The 16,246-nt window shown below is 43.2% G+C and overlaps 1 protein-coding gene across 2 annotated transcripts in view; it reads right to left on the bottom strand.

Moving 5' to 3' along the window:
• Positions 1 to 16,246, bottom strand: part of RAB11FIP4 (RAB11 family interacting protein 4) — a 111,222-nt gene that overhangs the window by 67,816 nt on the left and 27,160 nt on the right. For both annotated transcript variants that reach the window (XM_009094363.4, XM_018918955.3), the window contains exons 2-3: positions 14,625 to 14,712; positions 5,029 to 5,117 (exon numbers count right to left, since the gene is read on the bottom strand). In XM_009094363.4, the coding sequence (XP_009092611.1) occupies positions 5,029 to 5,117; positions 14,625 to 14,712 (177 nt within the window). The remainder of the gene's footprint in view (positions 1 to 5,028; positions 5,118 to 14,624; positions 14,713 to 16,246) is intronic.

Raw genomic sequence — 16,246 nt, forward strand, 5'->3', positions numbered from 1 at the left:
AGGATTCAGACAACGACCTTGGGAACAACCCCAGATGTTGATTTCACACCTGCCAGGGGCTAAGAAGTGTTTCTACCAATTTCAGCAGGGGCTGGGATCAATCCTGAGGCTGGGCCTCCCAAAAGGCCATCTCTGGAGATGCTGAACATATTTATTTCTCAGGGGATGCAGCAGAAGCTGAGGGGAAGGAGGACCTGGCAAATTTAGGAGCACTAGATCTAACACAGAGCTCTGGCTGTAAGAGGTCCCATGGTGGCAGCAGGACACAGGAGCCCCCCCAGCAGCTTGACAAGGGGAGCAACTTGCAAACATGCACTGTGTGATCCCAGGGGGGCAGAAACACCCCAGGTCCCAAGCACAGGGAGGGGAGTGTTCACACTGAGCCTCTGCAGGGCTGAAACACAACAGTGTTTTCTGTTGGGAGCCAACAGTGACTGAGAGCTTGTGGGTGGTGCAGAAAACTGGAGGATGATAAGAAACAGGGGGTAAAAGCTCCAGTTTGATGTATTTAATACTGCTTGTCCTTACCACACTGACTGGCTTCTTCTCTTGGCCTTTGGTTGAAAAGGTATTTCCACCTTAACCACTTGTGTGTTTTTTTGTTAAGATAGGAGTGTCTCCACTATTGCTGCCACAGAAGGTGCGAGGAAAGATGGATTTCACATTAAGATTGTAAACACCTGTATTTGATGTTAGGAAAAAACACTATCAAGAAAAACCTTCTAAGAAATGGGGTCAGTTATTCTCTCCAATGGTGGAGTCATTGGTCTAAACACAGAATATATGATATTAAAATTTAAAATATTCTGGTTACATGCTCTCCTGCTACCTTCTTCCACAGCTTAGTGAAAAACCCATTTGTATGACAGTGTTTTCATAGTGCAGAAGGTCCCCTCTGCTCTGACACAGGTGTCTGGAGATATCCTCAAGAAGCTAGTGGGGAAAAAAACTTTTTTCAGAAGCTGGTGAGGGACTCCTAATTGCTACTGAAAATATTTTCAAAGCAGCAGATCAGCCAGCAGTCCCAGCTCCATCCCAGAGGCAAACACAATTTATTTGTCATGTTTCAACAATTTTTCTGCTGCTCATACAGTGTAATTAATCACTTGGCAGGCAGGGGAACACACAGAGGAATGAAAAGACAACTCATTCTTTGATATGCAGCGATCATCCTGTACTTTGGGAAGAGATTCACTCTTATTTACAGATGGGAACAGAAAAAAAAAGGTATGTGGCAACTCAAGACAGCAACAATTAATAAGAAACAAACAGCTTTGATTGAAACAAGGACCCTGCCATTATTGTTCCTTACAATAATGCTCTTCCACTGGGTTTGCACATATAGCTTTTGGCCATCAATTCCAGATGAAAAGGCAACAACTCTCATGGGAAAACAGCCTGTCCCTCCATAAGGAACACTCAGAAGTGCCCTGCTAGCTGATGGTGAGAGGCTCTAAGATTTGTCACTCAGCCCCCTCTTCTGTCACCTGTGGGGGTTGTTTAGAGTCAGGCTCCCTTCAAATTTAAACAGCCAGAATATACCAGGTGAAGAGCTGACAAAGGAGCTCCTGTTCTGATTCCCATTCCCCTAAACTTAGGTGCTCAGACAGAAGAGCACCTAGACCCATACCACTGCTTCTCAGGGCCTGCAATGCAAATCTTGGCCAGAGAGCTGCAGATGCAGCCAGCCTAATTCCCTGTGAGTGCTGTGGCTAGTGCTCCCAGCTGGCTGGGTGCCTGGGAAGGCTCAGAGCCAGCCATTTGGAAATTCGAGACACAGGCACTCTGCTTTGTTTGAGCTGGCTCAATCTGGGCCTGGCTTTTCACATGCAAACTTCAGCTGTGGACTTTGTGCTGGTTACCATCTCCAAAAGGCTATCCAAGGGCTCTGAAGTGCTACTAGATGCCTGCCACAAAGCAAACTGGACTAGGGAGACTTTTGTCTCCCTTCAAACAGAAGCCAAAACATGAGTTGAGGCCATAGCAGCAAACACTGGGAAAGGAATTTGGGATTGACAAATTGGCTTCTGGCAATTCTGAGTACTTCTATTACCTCTCTAAAGGCTGTGAGAGACAGAAATTATCCTAATGAACAGCACAGTGCCTCAGATGGAGCACAATTCAGACTTTAAGCAAATCAACAGACTCAGCTCACAGACAGAAAAGGTTTATTTCTATATCCCAAAGCTGAAGAGCTCTAGAACTGCTATCTCCTAACTGCAGTCCCATCCTCCTAAGTTTCTTTGGACCAGGTGTCTCTGGTCCAAAGAGAAAACACACTCTGCAGCCTGAATCAATGCTGATGGAAGTCAGTGGGATATCCTGTAGTAACCCATAAAGGTTACACACTTTGTGTTCTGCATATCATACCTTAACAGCCTTGTGCTCAAAGGCAGAGCTATCTGTTTGCCTGTGGTATCACTCACACAGCCTCTCAATACAGGCCACTGAGAACCTTCCATGGAACGGCCCTTACATTTTGAATTGAATATACAATAGGATTTTTTCCTGGCTTTTTCAGACATTGAAAGCTTGATGGCTTTTGCTCTTTGTTTACACTGAAGAAAATCAAAAAGTAAAACCAGAACATTTAAAAAATGTCAAATGAAGTGCCCCAAGCTCATGGAATCAGGGGGTTTATATACCCCTTTAAATTAATTGCACTAATTAATTGATTTTAATTAAAGGCTGGAGGTTTGGCAGTTTCTTCTTCCCCGTTTGACTCAACATATGCAAACAGCTGGACCAGTTCAGCACCTCACAGTGGCTCCTGCCACTTCATCCTACCTCTTCGAATTACCTTTACCATTTCAGTATGCTGCCTCTGGGCTTCAGAAAGCTGCAATACAGGGAGGGGGCCCTTGGGAGGGGAAGCAAAAGTGAAAGCAGAGGACAGAAACATTCTTTCAAGTCATCAATGCAGAGACAGCATAACAATGAACCAGCTCAGTACCTGCCTTTGTGTAACTACCTACCTTTTTATTCCAGCCCCTTGGGTGAATAAAAAAGATGCATTCCCTTTTGAAGTATCTGTTTGTACCATCATAGCAGTTGTGTCCTTCTGCCTGGGAATTTGAGGGCCCCTGAGAATTAGAGACATGCAAAGGGCATACTGGGCTGAAAATCAGATTAGACAGGCAACTACCACTTGTGCCAATGGGAGCTGCCCAGAAACTTGATTACAGCACCAGGAATTCACACTCATTAAGGTCTGGGGGATGCAAGGACAGCGTATATGTTTGCCATATGTTCTTCTTTGGGAACGGGGAACAAACGCCATGAACGGTGATAGCCTCAAATCCACTGACCCTCAGTTCTCCTCTGCTTCATCAGCTAGAAAATTCCAACTTCCTGCCATAGCAGAGGATCCTCGAGGCGGAGCAGAGGCTGCTCACGCCTTTTCCCAGTCTTTAGCTGACATCTAGCGAGCAGTTTCCAAACTGCACCCGGAGGAGCTGGAGATGGGAGATGGAACCAGCCCCTCCGGAGAGCAGGGGTGCAGAAGAGCTGTGGCATAAGCGTGGGATGTACAGCAGTGCGCACCATTGCCTGTTCTCTCTCCACCACGACAGCTCACCTGGCCTGGGCAGGTGTGGAGGGACCTGGTTCTACTCCCAGGCTGCACAAACTCCCCACTGGCTCTATTAAAGTGACAAAAACTGCTGCAGGACCCCACTGCAGTGGTGCCAAGCCCCTGCAGGGACCATCCAGGGGCTGGTGGACATCAGGAGTGACCAGCAAGGCTTCCAGCACAGCAGGGTCAGATCAGCTCTTTCTGAACAGGGAGGGTCACCCTCTGCCCCCTCCCTCTCCCAGAGGCAAAAATCCAGCACTCCAATGGGAAACTCAGCAGCTGTTACCAGGATTAGCAACTGCAATTCCAACCCTCAGGCTCTCCTGGAGGACGGATGGCAGAAGAGGTGCAGTCTGCAGTTTTGCAGTTTGTCTTCTAGAGCTCTCCCCAGCACATTTTTGCACGACAGCAGATGTGAAATCTCCGAGGAATACAAACCCAACAGCCACCTGCATTCTTAGAGTGTCAGAACCAGCCTGACACTTCTGCATAGCAACAGGGGAACATCAACTGTGTGCAGAGCCTGTTTGCATTTTATAGCCTCTATCAGCTACTGCAAACCAAGGAGTTTGGTTTATGGCATCTATTAAGGTAACCAAGCAACAGCATGGTGGGTATCTGTGTCATCAGTTACAAAAACCAGGGGTTTACAGACAGAGTGGTGATGGGCATGGAGGTGCAGGAAATGTCTCTGTATTTTTTGTGAAACCTCCTGTGCAACTGCAGCTCACCAGCACACTTATCACATATTTCCTCAACACATGAGAATTGTTCTCACACTTCACTAGCTGTGAAGATAAAATGCTTTTCCTGTTGATTTGCAGTCTGTAGCACCACTGACACACTTCTCTGAATGCACGATGCTAACTGCACCTTTAATCTTTACATGGGTGGAGGTGATTAAAACCAAAGTGAAGTAAAGAAGGGACAAAGAGATGCTAAAAAGAAAACTTAGCAGTGCTCTACTTCTTAGACTGCACAGACAATTTAAGGATACAAATGAGGACCTTTAATGGTTTAAAAATATGCTACACCCACCAGCCAAAATACTAGCAAAGGTTTCCAACTTTTGTATTGTTTGTATTGTTTCTGTTGAGGCCCTGTTTATTATCTGCAGAAAGTCCCTAAGGACTTGTTCACCTACAAAGTTTGACTGATTTAATTAGATACAAACCAGTGTTTTCCACTTGTGAGGTGCCAGCGAGCTTGTACAGGAACCTCCCTTCACAGCCAGGTGAATACCGAACGCTACCCAAGTGCTAAATACTTTCCCATCAGTTAACCCATGTTAAATACAGCTAAAACAGTATGGATGGCTTGCTAACAGCCGTGAACCTAGGAAGGAAGAGTCACTAGGCCAAGTAAAACAACAACATTTACAATGATCCAACCACACATCCCTCCAGAGCCTTCCTCAGCCCACTGACATGAGACAGAAACAGTTCTTCTCTTACCTGGTAATAGTAATCAACATATTGTGGCTGGTAGTGCTGGGGCTCAGAGTTTTCAGGAGACAGGACATCTTTTAGTAACTCTTCACAGCCTGGCAAAGAGAAACAAGAGGAGATGGTCAGGCCAAGAGCTGATCTTCCATTACATGGACAATGGAGGAAGAAACACTGGTTTCTAGCCAATCTATATGCACAAAACCTTGGAAGGCAGCTTTGGGATTTATTTAAATGGATGTAACACAACTCTGCCTTCAGAGTTCTGCCCAGCACACATTCAACGTGTGGAACTTGAAAAGTGCAATTATCTCAGCATGGATACACTAGCCTGCAATGAAACTGAAAGCCCAGCATTGCTTGGCTTGGTAAACTACCCTGAGGGCTACCAACCCACCTCTAAATAAACCCAGGCTCTGCAGTCAAACCCTGAATGCAGGCTTGGCATGAGCTACCAACTACTGCACATCAGTGTCAGGTGGAGCTGCTTCTCATTTTCTCTGGTCAAAATGACAAAAGGGCAGTGTCTAAGTGTCACAAATCCCCCTTAAAAAAAAAAAAAAAAAAGCTGTCACAGAGTGTTTCACAAGCAAATAACTATGCACTGCAACCAGAGATTTGAAGCTTGTGTGTTTGCTTTTGTTAACAACCACATTAAGAGCTGGAAAAATCAATGTCTGTGTTTCCCTCGATTCTTCTCTCATCTGAAAACTTGAGACAAATATAGAAACACTGAAATCACCAGATGCCTTGTTCCTCATTAATTACCAGTGACTCCACTTGGCAGGGTGAGCTGCAGAAGACAGTAATGTCAGACCAGGTTATTTTAGAGCACCCAGCTCACAGCTGTGGGCCCAGACTGTATGAAACCTTCTCAGCATGTGTTGTGCACTATCCTGCTTGGAAGCTGCAATTGCCCAGCAGTAATTCCTCCCTTCCATCCCAGCACTAATGCAATATATTTGGCTGTGACATTACACATGGATCCCACGCCCAAAGCAGGTGAGATAGAGGAAACACGGGGATGGAAGGAAGTGAGAACTGAACAGGTTTGTACCATTCGCTGACCTTTTCTCCTGGTTTTACATGAAGGAATAACATCTGTAGGGATGAAGACATGTTGTGGTTTGTGGTTATGGAGAGGAGTCCCTTGCAAAGGAAAGGAGTACTTCAGAAACCGGAAAAAATGACCAGATGGAAAAACCTAATAAGGGCATCACTGTGCTGTCCCTGACTGTCACACACATGTCGAGGCACCACCTGCTGGATGGAGACATCACTAAGACTCCAGAAATATCCCATGGACAAAGGCAGCAAGACTTTTTTTCCTTTTTCACCTTCTGCAGCCAAGTGAGCGCCTCAGGTTGTACTGAGCAGATAAATGAGGATAAAAGAAGCTGTTAAATGCCCATCTTTGCTGGAGAAGGTAATGGCCAAGAATGTGTGCTAGGGTCACTTCCCAAAGAGGAGTTTATCTGGGATTAACAATCAAAAACATAATCTACTGACTGACAGAGGAAAGATGTTAAACTTGTTTGCCTGGAGAAAGCATCTTTCTACATAACTTGTCCTACCTGTAACTGTCACATTTCCCACTCAGCCATAATCCTTTTCTTCCTCTAGGTTTTAGCTTAAAGTGCTCTGTGCTTGCCTAAGGTTATTTGCTAGTCCTCTCACAGAGGAAAATTCAATTTATTGTTTCTATCTTTTAACATTAACAACTAAAGCTTATTGCTCATCAAACTGCCTTGTGCCAGCACCCACTGTGAGACTCATCACGTGTATGAACTGCTTTGCTAAAAGGTCTCTGCATGAGATGGAGCAACTACTCCTTAAAGTGAATTACCTCCAACAGAAAAGGGAAATAAATACCAAGTGCTACGCAGTAATGGATGCAGGTTAGTGTGATCAACAGAGCATGTTTACAGTGTTCTAAAATTTCTCAACAACAATAATTTACACCATAATTCCAAGCTTTGCTTTCTTAATCCAGTTGTGCTAACAACAGTGTTCTCCCAATTTTCTTTTTTTTAGTGGGGAAAAGTCATAAAAGTTGTGGGTCTTTAAATAAGGATTTAACTGCCCAAAACAAGGGTATGAGAAATGTTTTAGCTTGTCTCCTTTCAAAAGGCCAGCCAGACTGGTCTGTTAGAGCTAGAGTCACAAACAGCTCCCAAATCTCCAGGGTCTGAAATGTAGAGTCTTCTGTGTCCCCTCTTTGCTGTTCATTTCTCATCTAAGATTACTCCTGATCACGTTCTTTCATTTCCCTTGTCCATTAGGGAGAACCACTTCATGATAGCTCTTGGCCTGTCTTTTCTTCAGTAAAAACACTGGGGAGAAAAGCAATGCCTCCTTTGCATCCATCTGACTCAGTGCAGCCCTCACCACTTCTTCACCAGAGCCACCTGACCCAGGCTTTTACAGCCTGATCCAGAACCTGGCCAAGCACCAAATCCATTTCCAGAACATCAGCAGCCATTTGATCCAATTTGATTACCAAACTGCATAGCTTAAAATGGCAAACAAAGCCAAATCTTGCTTTTACTGTAGTCACAGGCCAAGTTTCCATTGGTGCTGGCAGATTCAGGGCATGAGTTCACCTGAGCCAGTCTCCTTCTGCCAAGGTGAGTTTTTAGTGGGGAGATGTCTGGGTGTGCAGCAGGCAGTATCCCCTGTACACTGCTCTGCATGCAAGCTGGCATGACAGCCTGGCTCTCTTCATCCTCCTGGGAAAATCTGCTTGTGATTATACTCCATGAAAAAGGGAAGAAGAGAAGGAAATGCTGAGAGACCATTTTCCTCTGAGATTACTAATCCACATCACCACTACCTTGCCGACATCTGAACCTGTTCCAACATCCAGCAAATCAATGGAAAAAAGGCCACTGGCTTCAAGAATCTCAAAATTGTGCCCCTTTTTTTATCCCTGTTAAAAACTGAGTTTTAAGAATAAGTTCTTCATTCTCCTCTTCTCTTTGAGGACACAAATTGGAATTTCTTCACTCTGGAGGACTGATGCTGGTCTTTTCCTTGGTCCTTCTTTCATCCCTTATCACCAGGAAGGTGATGCACAGTCAGGTGATGAATCAGCTTTCTTATTCAGTGTTTTTCTGCAACGGTGCCAATACAATCTCCCCTTTTGCTCCCCTCATCTAAATACAATTTGAATTTTTCAGGTACTCCAGGAGGGTTACACAGTGGTGTAACATAAAGAGAGAACACTGGAGTGTCTCCAGTGCTGTGCCATGTGTGCTCTTATTACCTAGGACATGTTCTCATTAGAACACATCCTGGCTTGCAGCCTGGGAAGTGCAGTGAGTTAAATTCGTGTGTCACAGTCCAGACAGAAAACAACAACAAATCAAGGTTTACTCTGGCAAATCTCAATATGGAAATAGGAAGGTACTGGACAAAGATTTGTTCTTTGCTAGCAGAACCACTCCTGAGCAGAGTCCTGTGCACTGAGGTCTGCAGAACTGCCATGGTGGATATTTCAAGCTGTGCAGCAGTGTGCACCCAAGGCTAGAATCTGTCAAAAAATAACCCATTGCAATGAAATAAAGGAATGATTCCTGGCTACTTTAAGGGCCTCTTGCACTAGAGATGTCCTATTATTGCTATAAATTCATTTTCCTGGAAAAGGTAGAACTGAAAGCCACTTACATGGCTGATTAGAGATACTTCATTTGAATGTCTACCTGTATCATAAGATATTAATGTGCTCAATGTTCCCTCTCCTTTGCTGCAGTTGGGAAAATTTCATCTACATTTCTGGGCAGCACTTGGCAAGAAGACCTGCACTGCAGTAACAGTGAGGAAGCAGAGAGAGGAAAGAGTAAGCCAGGAATAGCTCCAGGTCCTTGTGCAGCCATGGCGGCAGCTCCTCTGCAGGCTGCCCTTTATGGAGAAACAGTGGGAAAGGCTGTGCTCAGAGTAAATCACTGTGACACAGACTGGCAGCAAGCTTGTGTCTGCAGAAAGGACTAAACAATCAGATCACAAAATGAGAGTGCCCAGAAGCTGCTGAAATTTCTTTCCTGGCTAAAAACACCTGATGAGCCAGCACAGAAGCAGCTTCTCTGTCCACTCAGGAGAGTCTTTGAAACGTGGATGTGTACGAGTTCTAGTTTGAGGAAGCACTGAGTCACTCTCTAGCCTGGTCTGTCAAAATTATCTGAGTTAAAAATATTTATCCTAATACTACAAATGCAAAAGCAAACATAATTCATTTGACCAGAACAGGATCATCTTCACTCCTAAGCAAAGAGGATGAAACTAATTTACAAGTCACTGAAAGGGAATACATCAACATTTAACTTTCTCAGTTCACTCAGGTGCTAGACATGATATCCCTTATGAGATAAAACTGATTGTAAATTCTTAAAATTATTTAAAAATGCTTTTCCCACCCTAACAAAAATTCAATTTGCAAACAGACATTCTGGCCACAAATAAACTCAATTTTAACAAAGCTATTTCCTGCAAATGCTCCAAGAAGGAGATTTAACCCATAACACATCAGACAATTTTCACAGGCAATTAAGCAATTTTAATACTATAGGAAATCAAATCTGGCTACCTAATTGAATGTAGCTGGTTTCTGGCATTTTTCCTAACAGCAAGAGCTTTTTACTTTATCTGCCCTTGGATCTTTAGTGGTGTATTAGACTCATTTATGGTTACAGAGTGTATTTAGGGAAATTTAGTGAAGTCTTAGAAAACTCTCAAGTACTTTCAGGAGTAGCCAATTTCAGTTCGTTGAGCAGCTGTAATAAGTAATTAATTCCAGGAGAGCTCAGCTCTTCACATTCACTGACAGTCCTTGTCCCTGGAGCCATCCCAAGCACCACCCCTGTCACTAAGTTATTCTTACCAGAACAGATACATCCATCAGATCATCTCCAGTTACACTCTCCCTGAAGTCTGAGATGTACAGCTACAAACCTAAATGGTTTATGTAGACTTTGGGGTTTTCTGATGTGCTTTACTGGAATTCCCATGCTGGTACAGCTGTCCTGGTCCTAGATATTATAGGCAAATAAACTCCCTTTTACATGACTGCACACCCATCTCTTAGTCCATGCTGGATCTTCAGGGCACAACTGGCACAACACTTTTCTCAGCTATGGAGCTGCAAATTAGATTTTATAATTAGTTGAAGGAGATGGCCAGGACTTGGCACTGGTTTTGTGAGAAATATTTTTGCTTGCAGCATCTGGATGAAACTATAAAAGCTATTAAGAAAAATATAATCTCCAGTGAAACAGAAGGCCACAAATACTCTGCTTTAGAAAACTTTGTTTTCTAAAAATATCCCACAATTTTCATACTCTATTATTTTTGTATTATTTCACAGTCCAAATAACCTGTCATAGTCTGAGCTAGCAGAATGGCCAACATCCCTTTTGGAACATTTCTTTGAAACATTGGGTAAATTTGTATTCTTGGAATTTTCATTAAAAAGTGCTAGGAACTCACAGAGAAACATATCTACTTTTTAACTTTTAGGTGCTTATATATTAGCTTGCTTCTAGAAGCTTTCCAACCCACTGCAGTAATTAGATGCCTCAAGATCTAGGGAGGCACAGAGATGGATTTTTGAAGGCACATAATGGTCTGTGTTGCTATTTTGAAGATTCAAAGGTTGCTATTGCTGCAGGTGGGGAAGTGTATAAATTCACAGCTGTGCTTCTTCCACATGTTAATGAATAGAAGGAGCTCCTACAACTCTCCATTTTCAAATTCCATAACCAAGCATAACTAAAATGTCCTTAAAACTTCTACAACATGAGGGAAAGGCTCCCTTGCTCCAGGAGAACAACAGGCTGTATGATTTAATCTAAAAAAACAGTGATTCTGCTAAAGCACACAGATTCATAAATGCAGAAATGCTCTGTGCTGACGTGGCTCAGTCTCTCCTGTTATAAAAGCCTCCAAACACTGCACAGCAGTCAGCACTGTCTTCATGGCTAAAATAAGCTATAAAGTCAGAATACATCTGCCTTTGTATTTTAATTCTGTATTAATCTGTGTTCATACAGTACCCTCTTATCACTGTGAGCTGTAACACCAAGGGCAGTAGGGGGAGCTCCCCCTTTATTTGTCAGGGTTTGGGTACTTTTAAGCAGAATATCAAAATAAAGAGACTATTGGAAAGACAATAGAAATCTTAGAATACAAAGAACAGGTCAGACTCAATTAGAGCCTGGTCCTGCAAACATATCTGACTGTAGAACCCACCAGCCTGCAGAGCACAAGGAATTAACAGCTCCACTCAAGCCTTTGAGTATTACAAGTGGTGGAAAATATTTACTGGATCAGTGCAATATAAATTCAGAACAACAAAAACAGTCATTGGCTCTGCTGAGCAAACAGTAATGGTTCCCATGCTGACCCTGCTGAAATTAATGGGAATTCAGCATTTGAGTGATATTCTGGCTGCTCTCAGTATCTCTGAGCAGTGCCACAAAGCACTTAGGTAAGAGGCTACAGGTGTTATTTCATGGCAATTGCTCTACAGGCAGACAGTTATTAAAGCCCTGCAGGCAGCAGATAGAGAGGGCAGCTTGAGCTCAAGTAAAACCTTCATACTCTGGCATTCCAATGAAATTGCTGCAAAGCTTTAAATTTGATGGCAAGCCTATCCCTGGCTCTTGCAGAGCCTAATTGCATGGGGAAAGCAGCCTGGACAGCAAGGACTCAGCACAGATGCTGAGGCAAAGTCCTTTAATGCACAAAAGACCAGAAAATAGCAGGCACCATACTTGTCCAGGATTCCAGCCCAGAGACAAAGTGGGAAGGAGCTCCTTCAACACCTTCTGCCCTCTAGCATACTCACCTCCACTTGGACAAATCTTCTCCACCACTTCCCAAGGTCCTACTGTCAGTGAGATTGCTCATCCTCAGCCACAGCTCCTGCTACTCAGCAGCTGAAGGAAATGAACTGTTCTCCAGTCCCAGCAGCTGCTGCAGAGGTACCTGACCCATATGTCAGGAGGTTTATGCAGCTCCAGGAGGAAACAAGGCTTGATGTCCATTTGTAAAGGAACACAACACTTCTCATGTGTACCATGCAAGAGTAAACAATGCCCTGGTTTATGGAGGAGAGAGGCCAAGCTACAGATTTTAGATCCAGGGCTAGAGGTTTCTCTATCAATCAGTTACACAGCATTAAACACATAGATGTTTGGGATTTTTTCAAGTTCCAGTATTTAGCTTTTCACTGAAATCCAATCCTGGATATGAAATGCTCAAACCAACATCATCAGAGGTCAACTCTGATTTGAATCTATTGCTCTTAGATGTCTGAAACCTTATGATTTAAATAAATTCAAGGCACTGAACCACCAAAAAACCTTGACACTTTATCACCTCTGTGCAGCAAAAAATTTCATCACCATACTATAAAGGCAAGCATCCTTAAGATAAATTAATTTGAAATCTCATAAATAAGAAATATAGTAAGGCATTGGGATTGTAAAGCTTGAATTTAAACATTTGGCTTCCATTTCTAAGAACAGCATAACTTCATACTCTATTACTGAAAACCCTAGTGGATTTATAGTAGCATCTCATTTTGCTCTGTTAATCTGACTGCCCCAAGCAATTGTAATAGGCTGAGATGTCAAAGAATCATATTTATAATCTGTTGCTGCCAAGACAAATTGCTTTTGTTTGATAATAAGCCTGCTTCTCCCCTTGGGATGTGGCTGCACTAAAACAACATGGTGGAGGCTTTCCATTCTGAAAGGCAGACATGCCCTTTCTGAACTTTAACATAACCAATTTCATTTTTAAGGAAAATATGGCAAGTAGCCAAAGCTGAATAAAATTTCCATGCTGTGAGATGAGCAATACAAGCAGTTTTTCTAAAGAGACGCTGTGAAAACATGCAGCACAGTGTCTTATCAGAAACAGATACAGCTGCTGCTGCTTGGATGATAAACACTTAGCACTGAGTCTGTGTAAGTGTTGAAATGCTAATGATGTGCTAAGGGAGCTCTAGGTGATGCTGCAGAACTGGGTGATTTCTCTGCATCTGTTCACAGCTACATCCTAACAACCATCACACAAACGACCTGGACCCTACATGCTCCACACCTGGGCTTTAAACTACTCATAAACTTGGAGTGCAAGGTACGCCAGTTGGTCTTGGTCACATCTTTGCAGGATTAAACCTTAGGATATGAACACAAGAATTAGATCCCACAAGGTGAGCAAGGATGAAAACCCCCAAGGCCTCATGCCTGATAACTCAATATCCTCACACTGTCCCCACAGTAAAGGAGATGCAGCTGCCCACTCCATCACCTGGACAAGGGCACAGTTACCACAGAAGAGATGCTCTGGGTCATTTCTATCCCTTCCTGATCATATTTTGTGCATTTGTGCAATCTTTAGACTGTGAATTACAGAAGACACCAGATGATTTACAGAGCTTGTGTCTTACTTGAACTAGAACTCAGTTTGCTACAGCATTTTCTGCTCAAGGAAAACCCCAAGCAGAGACTTTAGGGTCTGTGCACAAATGTAGTAACTTTCCTCCTGGGCTTTCTCTTGCCTTCTCTTCAAACACATCAGTGTCACCTTGGATGGTGTCTCCAAAAAACATTGATGAGAGCAGCTTCTCACTGTAATTTAACCTAATTATACAGTGTCTCTGGCTGCCATAAACTTTAATGAAAAGTACTGTGGTTTTATGTTTTTGCATCGTTATAGCTACATAATAACCTCATTGTCATTGTAACAGACTCTCCAGAGGCTTCTCCTGGAACCACACCATGATCACTGGGACATTCACCCTGTCCCTGAAGTGAAGCCTCTGGGCTATGACATCACTCCAACACTTTAGAAAGGACAAACCACATGTCCAGAAAAGATGGATTATTTCACTATGGGAAGTTAGAAAAGCAATCAGCAGCAAACCAGCTGAAGTCCCTCCTCACTGTTTTTTTGTTGCCTTTAGGCTAAGCTCTAGAGCATAACAATGTCAAGGACTGTTTCCTTGGAAAGGAGGTGGTTAGATCCACCTGATCTCAATCTTCAGGGTTTGCCAACCTGTAATTAACTTATTTCCTTCCAATACATAGCCCCAAGTACCCTAACAACATGAATGAATTATACCTTGCAGATACCTCAAGAGGAATTTAATAGTCCTAAATTTCCTAGTAGAGAACTGAAAGCCCAAGGGCTCCCTCACTCCCTGAGGTAAATCAGCAGCAGAACCAGATCAGAATCTGGAAGTATCAAACCTGTGCCCTGTTTGTTAATCACAAAGCTACTCTTTCTTCAGCTGCATTTGTCTTAAAACCACAACACATTTATTCTGATAAAAATTAGCAGTAAACCAATGTCCAAGCACCTATGGATGCAGGAACTCTAGCACTGTTCACCATTAACACATGAGATGCACAAAAAAGAAAAGTATCCTGGCTCTGTTCCCAAACCTGGTCTGCTGTCACTACAAATAACCAGAGTTAAAAGAGAGGATGTCTTTGATGGTTACATTTTCTGCAACCACAGAAACATTAGTGGAACTGATGTTTTTAAGAATTATATTAAGGATTATTTTTAAGGATTATTTTTAAGAAATATGCACATACCTTTAATAGCAAAAACTCCGTGACAGAAGTCCTTAAAATTGATTCTTCCCAAATCATTCGGGTCCAAGTACTTTGCCAGTTTTTCCACCTAAAATAAAAGATGATAAAATATGTGTTGATCTTGGTGTATTGTCTGTTGCTCTGATCCTGTCTGTATCTTCTACAGAAGACTACAAGTTGAAGAATACTCACACTGTTCACTTGAACCAGCCAACAAATGGTTCTGCAAGGAGAAATCATGTCTTGTATGACCTTGGTGCTGACCAAGGCATGTGCTCTGACCAAAACTTCTTCAGCTGGGACATCAATCCTGTCCTATGGGGATCTCAAGAGCTTAATAAGGGGAGAATTTGTGACTTATCCTCTCACCACAGAGCAGGGTGCTAACAGAATCTCTTCTCTGGGAGCTCTTGCCATGCATTCAGCTCAGAGGAACTTGAAACCTTAGTGGTTCTCCACCCCTCTTATCACAAGTTCTCAGGGAAGGAGAAAGGACAGACCAAGATCTGCACAGCCCATAGCAGTCTCATTTCCTAAATAATCTGGATTATAGGAGAGAAAACCCACTGGGCACTTGGAATGAAACCAAACTTCCTTGACACAGCAGAGAATAAAGTTTTTGTATAGGAAAATTAACAGTAGGATAATATGTTCATGTGATGAGAGAATGGTTGTGTCTAGTACACTGTGCAAACAAACAATGTACTTACTCCATATAATCTCAGCTACACAGTGTAGTCTTTTTGATCATTATTCACCAATAGAATGAGAATATGCTGAATTTAAACACAGTCACCAAATTAGTACTTGCCCCAGAAACGGTCTGGCAAATTTTTCAGGAAGGTTTTGGGATAGAGGAAGAAAAGCAGCCTAGCCTGGAGAGGCTCTTGTGCTGTCTAGAAAAAAAAAAAAAAAAGGAATGGAGGAAAAAGTAGCTAAAGAAGAATAAAGTGAGAAGCAGACCAGTCCAGGGAGGTGAGTGCACACCTGGACCCACAGCTGGCTGTTCTTTCTGACAACCACTCTGCTGGAGCTTGTGTACATCCCCTTGTGTGCCAGTGCCTTCCCTTGCAGGGACCCTCACTGAGGCAGAGGCAGCCTCTTACTGCTCCTAAGAGCTCACAGCCAGCTCCACACAACCTTGCCCTTGGCTGGGCCCTCCAGACACTCAGGAGTTTGAACAAGCTGAGTGCAGGGACAGCAGGCGCAGAGGAGTCCACAGAATCCTGCTGCAGCACAGTCTGTGTGAGCTCAGATATGTCACTCTGAGCAGCAACAAAAGCCCAGCTGCAAAGACACAGCAAATGAATCCAGATGACCTAGTTTCTCAATTTTCTGGTGTGGCTTTTTCCCACGTGCTAGCAAAACCCCAGCAGTTTCCCAAAGCCCTGAAGATAATGCAGTCATGTGTGTGCATGACATTTCTTCTTACAGGCACTTCTCAGTGCCTATAAATTCCCTCTGTACCAACAACTGCCATCATAAGCCAAAGGGCTCATTTAGGACATGCAAACCTGGATGAAAAAAATGAAAAAAATTTTACTCATTTGCAAAATTCTATATTGAATGAGAAAGGCACTATTTGATCCTTAAATTGAATCTTTTCCCCTCTCATTTTCTTA

The sequence above is a fragment of the Serinus canaria genome, chromosome 18 (assembly GCF_022539315.1).
Source record: "Serinus canaria isolate serCan28SL12 chromosome 18, serCan2020, whole genome shotgun sequence".
Lineage (NCBI taxonomy): Eukaryota > Metazoa > Chordata > Aves > Passeriformes > Fringillidae > Serinus > Serinus canaria.